This window comes from Rhea americana, unplaced genomic scaffold (genome assembly GCF_003343005.1).
Source record: "Rhea americana isolate MKP2758 unplaced genomic scaffold, rheAme1 scaffold_439, whole genome shotgun sequence".
NCBI lineage: Eukaryota > Metazoa > Chordata > Aves > Rheiformes > Rheidae > Rhea > Rhea americana.
The window spans coordinates 306,551-315,905 of record NW_028186578.1 but is presented as its reverse complement, the minus strand read 5'-3'; the positions used below and the strand labels follow the sequence as shown (position 1 = coordinate 315,905).

The 9,355-nt window shown below is 60.1% G+C and overlaps 1 protein-coding gene across 2 annotated transcripts; it reads right to left on the bottom strand.

Moving 5' to 3' along the window:
• Positions 1 to 1,767: 1,767 nt before the first annotated feature.
• LOC146589724 (cAMP-dependent protein kinase inhibitor beta-like) lies at positions 1,768 to 2,194 on the bottom strand. 2 transcript variants are annotated; one of them, XM_085315747.1, is made up of 2 exons: positions 2,046 to 2,194; positions 1,768 to 1,846 (listed from the first exon to the last, which is right to left on the bottom strand). In XM_085315747.1, exons 1-2 carry the CDS (start codon positions 2,192 to 2,194, stop codon positions 1,768 to 1,770), a joined length of 228 nt encoding a protein of 75 aa, XP_085171873.1. The 2 variants fall into 2 exon arrangements, with proteins under 2 accessions (XP_085171873.1, XP_085171874.1); XM_085315748.1 differs by having other exon boundaries at positions 1,768 to 1,850; positions 2,050 to 2,194.
• Positions 2,195 to 9,355: the final 7,161 nt, after the last annotated feature.

The following is a 9,355-nucleotide window of genomic DNA, read 5'->3' as shown; positions in this document are numbered from 1 at the left end:
GGCAAGCACGGGCACCCAGGTACACAGGTGCCCGTGCACACTAACACCCGTGGACAGAGACACATGCCTTCATACATGGGTGCCCACGCAGGTGCCCATGCTCATGAACACCCATGGACTGGACACCTTCATACATGGGAGCTCGTGCACATAGGTGCCCACACATGTGAACGCCCATGCCCAGGGACACCCGTGTATGCAGATGCCATGCCTTTGAACACCCATGCACGTGGATACCCATGCACAAGGACACCCACACACATGAGCACCCACACCGACGAATGCCCATGCGCACCGACATCCATGCACGCAGGTGTCCGTGCAGAGGGATGCACGCACTCCTGACCACACACTAGCCCATACGCACGGACACACGGACACACGCGCGTGGATGCATACGCACACATTGCACAACGCTACAGCCCGGGCAGGGCTGGTTTCCACATTGAGGGATGGGCAAACCAGTATCCTCAGCCAAGGGTTCGGGAGGGCCGGGGCCAGCTTCGGGCGCGCTGGGGAAGGAAAGCCATTCCTTGCCCGGATTTAAAGCAGATTTAGGCTCTAGGGAGATGTGGGGTGCCGAGACACCCTGGGTACAGGCGCGATGCTGGCATGCCGGGCACGCAGGGTGGGTCTGAGTGTGGCCCCTCATGGATCACTCAGACCTGGGCACTGTCCCAGAGGTGGCCGAGGCCAGAGCAGCACGGGACTGTCCCAGAGCTACCAGAGATGATGCTGGAGAGCAATGGGACCAGATGTGGGATTTATTTGCTGGTCCCACAGYGATAGCTATAGGTTGACTGTCCTGGCACAGCCCCGGGGTCGGCACAGAGTCCTTCCACTCTGCCCGGCTCCAGGCTCTCCGAGCGGGAGCAGCCGGGCTGGGATGCCAAGCCATGGCCTGGGGCAGGATCCAGGCGATGCGTTGGAGGGCCTGGCTGCTGGTGTCCTCTAGCCAGGTTTTCCCTAGGGAGGTGAGTGTAGGGGAGTCCCAGGGCTCCTGCGATGGCGCTGGCATGGGTGGTCCTGGCAGAGGAGGGTGCCTTAGCCCTCCTCCTCCCTGCACCACCCTGGGGCGCTCCGCTCCCGGCCGTGGCCTGAGCCCTTGGCCAGGGGCTGGCTCCTGGGCGGCTTGAGCCATTCCCTCATCCCACTGGCAAAGCAGGCATGGGGCTCGGCAAAGGCTGGTTCCCTCTTGGACCCCAAGAATCATAACAGTGGGGCCAGGACGTGGACTCATTTTCTATCAAGGGCTTGATGGGATGGTTGAGACCCAGCGTGGGGGACGTTCGTGCTGCCCCCAAAGCCTGAAAAGGATACTGGATCATCCACTGGAGAAAGGACGGGACACGGACACGGTACCTGAAACATCACAGTGACCAACACGCTGAGATAAAAATACCCACGGGCTGCTCGTCACACTCCTCGCGGTAGCGCCGGGTGCCTCAGCTCYGCTTGGCACCGTGGCTACGAAGCCAAGAAAATCCACCCTCCCCCCGAGAGCAAAATCCCGCTGGTTGGTTCTGGCAACGCCGTGGAAGAAATATTTCCTCCCGCAGGGCAAAGCTCCCCGTCTTTGGGGAAGTCCCGCTTCGTTACCGCAGGTCCCTCCTTGCTCCGCTCCTCCAGGGGACGGGAGATGTCCGTGCTGCACAGCACCAAGGAAAACCYGGCCAACTCCAGGCCGCGCCGGTAAAGCTCGCCCGATGCTCCACAGTCTCCCCTTGCCCTGCTGGCCAGAAGTGCATCGTGACAGCGGCGGTGGGGTTAGGACGTGTCCTTCAGCTCTGGGCTTTGGGGCTGCGGAGGGGGCACCTCCGTGGACGGCGACTGCATTTCCTGGGACCTGTCTGCGGAGAGATGAGGGGGCGTGAGGTGGCCCCGAGCCCTTTCTGCTGACCTGGCACCCACCTCTCCAAACACCATGGTCAAAATCCCGTCCCCTGGGTCCTGCTGTGAGGATCCATCCTGCAGCCTYGGTCCCCACGGGGTGATGGGCAGAGCTCCCTGTGCCCGCCCCATGGTGCCCTGGAGCTGCCCATCGCCTACCTGCGTTGAGGGACATCTCGGCGAGCTTGAGGGGCAGGTCGGAGGGGCTGACGCCAGCCGGCGAGCCCAGGATGTCGGGCAGGGCGTTGCGACGGCCGGTCCTCCCGGAGGACGCGAAGTCCAGCACAGGCTCCACCTCCGTCATGCTAACCCTGGAGCGACACGGCCACCTCCCCGTCAGCCCCCCGCTGGCCCCAGCAGCCCAACGGAGGGCCAGGCTCTGTCTTGGGCAGGGGGYAGAGGGATGCTCTGCTTAGGGGCAGGTAGCAAACCCTGGCTCCAGGTGCCCTGGGAATTGGGCAAAGCCAGCCTGAGGCATGGGGCAGAGGGTCCTGAAGTCATGGAAGGTGGAGAAGCCCTTTGGCCACCCCACGAGTGCAGGATCTCCAGCTGGTCCTGGGTGCAAACRCAGAGCTGGAGGTGGAGGACGGTGCCTCCTGCAGCCCTGCTGGCAGCAGCACCCGGCTGCGCCCGGGTGCCCTGAGCGCAGCTGGCGGCACCGGAGGCATCGGGTGTGGAAAAGGCACCTCTGCATCCCAGAGGACGCAGGACCTCACTTCTTGGGGCCACCCATCCCGAGCGCGGGGCGAGGAGCAGCCTTACCGGGTGCCCTCCAGCCTGGCCTGGCACTGTGTCTCCGCGCTGCTCGGGGCCCGGCGCTGCTCYGGGTGTCTCCCAGCTGGTGAGGGGCTGCAGGAGAGCCGGGGTGCTGGGCTGTGTCCCCTTCAGGTCACCCTTTGGCCACGGCCTGGGGGAGGGCAGAGCAGAGGGTCAACCCTGCACCAGGGCCACCCAGGCACAGCGGTGGTGGCTCCTAGGTCTGCTGCCGATGGGATGTCGAGGAAGTGGATGGGGAGCTCACTGCAGCATGAAGAGTGCATGTAAGGGGTGGATGGAGGACAAGGATGGCAAGGTGGCACCTGGATGGGGGCCAAGGATGGAGAGGTGGCACCCAGATGGGGGCCAAGGATGGCGAGGTCGCACCTGGATGGAGGACAAAGATTGCGAGGTGGCACCTGGATGGGGGCCAAGGATGGAGAGGTGGCACCCAGATGGAGGACAAAGATGGCGAGGTGGCACCTGGATGGGGGCCAAGGATGGAGAGGTGGTACCCGGATGGAGGACAAAGATGGCGAGGTGGCACTCGGATGGGGGACACGAGGCTGAGAGGGCACAGCTGGGCTGGCGTCCCCTCCTCGGCTCCGAGAGATGTGTGGCTCCCGGCTGCCCCACGTTGGCTCTGGGCACGGGGACACGTCTCCAGCCCCCCCACCAGGGCTTTAACCCCAGCGGGCAGCGTCTCTCCACGGCCACGGYGTCACGTCCGCGCCGCTCGAGACCGCAGCGCCGTGGCACTTCGGTGCCAGTCCCAGCCCTCGCATCTCAAACGCCCCTTCTCGAACCTCGGCTGACACCGCCGTCACCCCCCCCCCTCGCCCCGGCCCGGCGACGTGCAGCTCCGAGCACCCTGGCTCCCGGCACGCTTCCTCCCCCGGCGAAGGAGCCGGGCAGCTGGCGAGGACGCTCGGCTCCGCCGGGGCGCTGCGAGGGCTGTCGTCCCCGCGGGCTCGGTGCCGCCGGGGCCGAGCGCGCGGGCTCTGCACCCCGGCAGGACCCGCGCCGCTGCGCCGGGGGCGAATGACGCGTTTGCTCCTCGCCGGGGCGATAACGGCTCCCGGGAATCTCGTCCCGTGGGACCGGCCCCGCACGGACTCTACCCGGATATAGCTTGAGGGTTGTATTTGCTCAGCCCCTGAGAAAATATTTCAGTTTTCCTCCGAGTTTCCCTCTGGAGGGGCGATCGGAGCAGGATCGCACCCCGCTGGGACGGAGCCAGCGCTCGGCCTCCTCCAGAGCTCGCGGCCCGACAGCCCCTCCGGGCCGGCGGCGCCGCTCCGCAAGGGCCGTCCCACGCGTCCTTCCCGAAGGCAGYGCCCGGAGCGGGGACAAACTCACCGGCGTTTCCCTCCGGGCCATCCCGGCACCCGGTTTTCCCAATGCCAAGGTCCCCGAGTCCTTGACGGGTGGTGGCGATGGGCCGTCGGGCGCCGCCGAGCCTCGGGCTTGGCTTGGCGGCGGTGGGGGGGGGGGAAGTGAGCTGGGCTCAGGCAGGTGCGTGGGGAGGAGAAATGAATGATTAACCCGGGACGTGAGTCACGGGGGGGTGACGGCCCCGTGTGCGGCGGGACCCGCCGCTGCCGGGGCCTCGCGGGGTGCCCTGCCGCCGAGCGGAGCCCCGAGGTGCCCGGCGAGTCGCGGGACAAATCCCCTGCGGTCCCTTTTGGCGTGGGGAAACCGAGGCACGGGTGCTGCCCGGCACCCGCCATGTGCACGCGTGCGTGCACACACGCGTGCATGCTCCGCGGCGCTCCCTGCCCACGCATCTTCACCCGCGCGTGTGCTGCTGCCTCCTCGAGCATGCGCTCACCCGTGCACATGCGTGCACATGTGTGCACGCCCTCACAGGCACACACGCAGATACTCATGCGCACAGACACGCGTGCAAGCGTGCCACACACACACACACACACACACACACAGGTTCTCTCTCTTTCCCTCTGTCTCTGCACAGCCCCGAGACAGCGAGGCAGGCGCCCTGCAGGGCTGGATCAAAGCCTGCCTCGGCTGGCAGCCCCGCGGCTCCCGCTGCCTCAGGCGCTGGAGGACCAGGCAGTAAAAGCCCCTCAAGAGCAGGCTGGACCCTGCCCTCGTCCTTCGGATGCCGGGGACGGCGGGCGGGCTGCGGGCGGCGGTGACGCTCACCCCGCGCGGGCGCCTTTTGCAGCAGCGGCCGCTGGCGCTGCAAAGCCGTGCGGGGCGCGGAGCCGGGGCTGCGGAAGGGCTGCGGCCTCTCCTCCCGCCTTGGGGCCAGCTCCTGCCTCCAGCGCTGTCCCCAGTAGCCACCGGGGTGTCACAGCAGCAGGTCTCTGAGCACTCCTGGGTCCCTAGGATGGCAGCTGGTTCGCTGTGACCACGGCATCTCCCTGTGCCTGGGGCCGCAGCACCGCTGGAAGCGGGAGCCTGTTTGCGCAGGATGTGGTGCAGATGAACCATCCGCCTTGCCCCACGTCCTCCCGCGGCTGGGAGAGGTGCCTGTGTCCCCAGGCTGCCTTTTCCTTGGGGAGGGAGGACCAAGGTGCCAACCCCTTGCCCCTGCAGAGCAGCTCATTTTCATCTTGGCCCTGCAGGCAGCAAATTCAACTAAGCCCTRGGCAAATAACATTGCATAAACCCTGGGAGAGGTGTCACCGAGCAAAGACTGCTACCTCCACCCAGCAAGGGGGGATTTCCGGGCTCTCTAAGCAGGGACCCTTTCCGGTAGGTTTAGCGTGGTCTCTATTTAACCAGGTTTTGGAAGGTCCTGGGGCTCTTGGCTCACGCTTTAATACCTTTAATGGGGATAGAGGAGAGTAGGGCAGAAATAGGCCTTAATCCTGCCCTGAGATGGGCTGCAGCAGAAGATGCTCAGCAGGAGGTGGAGGAGGTCAGGGCAGGACACGGGACTGGCTGCCAGGGACCTGGTGACCAATGCCACCTCCATCTGCAAGGCATTTCTCCTTGAAAAATGAATCATCACCAGCTACAGCAATTGCCACAGCCTCCAATGCAAAGGGCAGGATTTGGGGCAGCACATCGTCTCTTCCAAACCCCTTCGCTGCCATCCCCAGCTCAGGCCTGGTTTGCAAACTCSCATGCCCCCACTGCAGACATCCCATGAGGCTGGAGCTCCTGGAGAGGAACGAACTGGGTTCACCGTAGTGCAATACAGTCATCCCAGATTACATCATGCTGTTTTTCATCGGCGCACAACAGCCACCCCAGCCTGCCCAGCACCATAAATAGCTTTCAGCTGTCCTTGCCACCATGGGCAGCCACCGTTAAATCTGGTAATGATCTTGTAGCAACACTCCCTATGGCAACCTTTGCACCTCAGAGCCCGGCTTCCTCAGGGAAGGCGTGTTTGCAAAGAAACGACTCATTGCTGGCGTACGCTTGGGGCTGGAGGCTCTTTGCTGAGTGATTCCCACAGGCCTCATGGGAAACGTGTTTGGGAGGGACGGTCACCCAAGGCCGAGGCCAACATAGACTCTTCCCGGAAGGTCCCTCCAGGGTTTGACTCCTGTTCTCTGGCACCTAGCCACCACGGATGATTAAGGGCTGCACGCAGCATCACTCTGTATTTCTGAGTGGGCATAAGGCTTAGGGTGGCCTTGCCACCACCCCAGGGTGCCACAGTCCCCAGGCTGCCAGTTAGGGTCAGGTCATTGCATGAGGGCAGTCAGGGTGCAAAATCCTGGCCGGGCACAGAGCACAAACGTGCTGCAGGTCTGAGGTCTGGAGGTGATGGGGGCAGCCCCTTGCCACGTGGCCCTGGGGCTCTCACACCATGAAGATGAGGATCGTGGGCGTACACTGAGGCTGCTTCGCTCCGGGCTGGGAGCAGCCAGCATGGTGTGAGCACAGGGAAAGCTCTGAGTTTCATGCCAAGACACTTTGAGTCAGCACTTCCAGACTCCCCAGGGGAATCCGATGCCCAGAGCTGGCTGCGATCTATCCCATTTTCCTGCTGAATCTGGCTGAGAGCAGGGAGCCCCTCGAGGAGAACTGGGCAYGGCTCCTCCGATACTTCTCTGTATGACACGCACACAGTGATGGAGCTGGATGTCTAATTTCTCTTCGCTTTCTCTGCTCAGTAATGCCAGGAGACAATCTGGCTGCAGCGACTAACAGTTAAAGCCCTTTCTGCATAAGAGATGAAGGTGAACGTCTAGCTGAAGGACAGCAAACAAGATGCAAAGTGATCACTAGACGAAACTAAAGAGAAGAGAGACTTTCTCCTCCCAGCCTCAGGACCAGAGGGCTCGCCAGAGAGGACGATGTCAGATATGCCGATGCCCATCGCAATCCCAAACCCAGTGTGCCCTGATTCCTGGGCTGTCTGGACACCCGGTCCGGGATTAGACATCACCAGAACTAGGGAGAGGCAACACCCACCGTTCACATGTGGGTCTAGTTTAATACAGGCTGCCAAGATACAAGAGCGAAGATATTGAAACAACCTCTGCACAAATGCTCCGAAGCGAATGCACAAGTGCTTTGCAACAACGAGCCCATTCCCAGCTCCACCATAATCACTGCTCTGCCATTAATGGGAGGCAAACGGCCAAAGGCTTCAGAAGGGCTTTGAGCCAGGGACAGCTGTCTCTTCTTGTAGAGATGAGGAATTGGAGAGGATGGATGGCATGAGTACAGTTTGGTGCATTGCCTWCTCTCTGGTATGGTGTTACCAAGTTTTGCATTATTTTGATCTGGTCTTACAGCCCTAAAAGTCCTGAAGGAAAGAAAAAAAGGTGCTGAACTTGCYGTATGGCCTSAGGCACAGCCCTGGCCAAGGGATGGCGACTGCATGGATGAGACCTGACTGCTAGAAGCAAGGTGGGACTGGCCAGACCATGAGGTGCTCCTGGCCCTGGGACTCAGCCTGCTTCTCTGCTGAAGCCCCCACACCATCTGTACAACAAAATGGTGTTTTGCTGTTTGAATTTTACTTCGCAAATTCAAGATGTCCCTATTCTGCTTTGTTTTTCTCATCTCAGAAACAAGCATCCCCCCACCCTCAAAAGCTGGCTGTGAACAAATCACAGCATCTAAAAACCAGGAGTTTGGAGCTCTGCCTCTTTGCCTGCTGGGTTGGTAACGATTTATCATTTGAACTGTGGTTTGAAGGACACAGCTACGAGGAGAGGTAACTGCAATCATCCAGGGCGTGGAGCGGCTGCCTCCCAAAGAGAGAGTAAAAAGGCTGAGATTTCAGTTCAGAGAGGAGACGGCTAAAGGGGACGCATTTGAGGTTTACAAAACCAYGACGGCAGAGCTGTTAGTCACCAAATCCCACAGCACTGGGGCAGGAGGGGCCTGCTGGAGCTGGCAGATCAGAGTAAGGCAGCAGAAAGCACTTCTCGACCCAGCGGGGACCGGTGCGTGGGAGCCAGCTATCACGCGAGGCCGTGGAGGCAGAGCGCGTCAGCAGGTTCAGGAAGGGATTAGACACACTCGTGGGCAGCAGGTCCATGAACACATCCTAAGACAGGGATGTTCCCTGTATTGCTAACACAATYGGGCTTGCTGGGGAAGGCAAGGGGAGCAGAAAGCAGCGCTGCTCACACGCTCTCCTGAAATAGCATCTCCCACCGCTGCAGCCAGCCATAGCGCCTTGGGCTGGCCGGAGCATCGTGCTGACCCAGCAGGACATTTCTTGCATTCTTAACCTACAGATGTCACATTTCTCAGCTTTTCTGAAGCCACCAAGGAGGCAGTGCTATTATTTTTCAGATGAACGCGTCAGTCCGGGGGCAGGCGTTTTTCCAGATGCACCAAGGATCATAAAGCTCATGGTAAGATGATGAGAACTGGCAAACGTGAGCCTGACTGCTGCACGTGCACCTCCCATTGCTGTTTAACAAGATTCCTCCCGCAGGGCAAATAAAACTTAAATGCTCCAGTGTGTATATGACAGTGGAGACACAGCAGAGAGAGCAGTGCATGCTTAACTGTAAAGATTTTGCCCTTAAGAGGGATTCCTTTAATCATAGGCACACAGATTTTCTTTTTTAATTTCTAAGTGGATAGTGTGTCATTAACTAATCCGGAAATTTGGGTTTGGGTTGTTGAACATTCTTGGATTTCTTTGTTAGGATGTTTCTTCATGTCAAATGACAGAGAAACAAGGACTTTGCTAAAAAATACGTGTTGTTTCCCTCTGAAGAAAGGCTGGGAAATGCTGCAGCCCACCATGAGCCCTACAGAACTCCACTGACAACACTAGTCTGGGAAAATGTTGATGTTATTATGAGACAACGAGCACGGTTAAAAATGGAAGGGCTTTAGCAAGGCATAACTGTGAAGTTGAATGYAAATGGGTGTTGCAAGCAAGGAAGAGAAGAGTTGCCCCATAYCAAAAGGGGACGAGAGCATGGAGGAAGCCAGAAAGATAAGGAGGGAGTTCACACTCGATGAAAAAGCTAATGGAGCTGATTTAACCAGAGACTAACAGCCACCAAACAGACCAAGCAGCCCCTGGAGACTGGAGTAGCAGATGGTAATAATTAAACACAGGATAAAATCTGGAGAGCTGAGAGATCTCCCATGGAGACAGCAGATTTGGTCCTGGCTTTCTGCAGAGGTATTCTGGCATGTTTTCCCGTGGCACTCTAGAACGACTCCAAAGCAAAGAGTCACAGTCTGAATCCCAGCGCTGGACCCATCCSTCCACTCTCTCCCTGACCGGGCTGCATACTCCTGTGGA

Coding starts and splice junctions, on each gene's coding strand:
- LOC146589724 (XM_085315747.1), bottom strand. CDS start 2,194: ATGACGGAGGTGGAGCCTGTGCTGGACTTCGCGTCCTCCGGGAGGACC. Junction 1,847..2,045: donor ATGTCCCTCAACGCAGGTAG/GCGATGGGCAGC, acceptor CTCCGCAGACAG/GTCCCAGGAAATGCAGTCGC.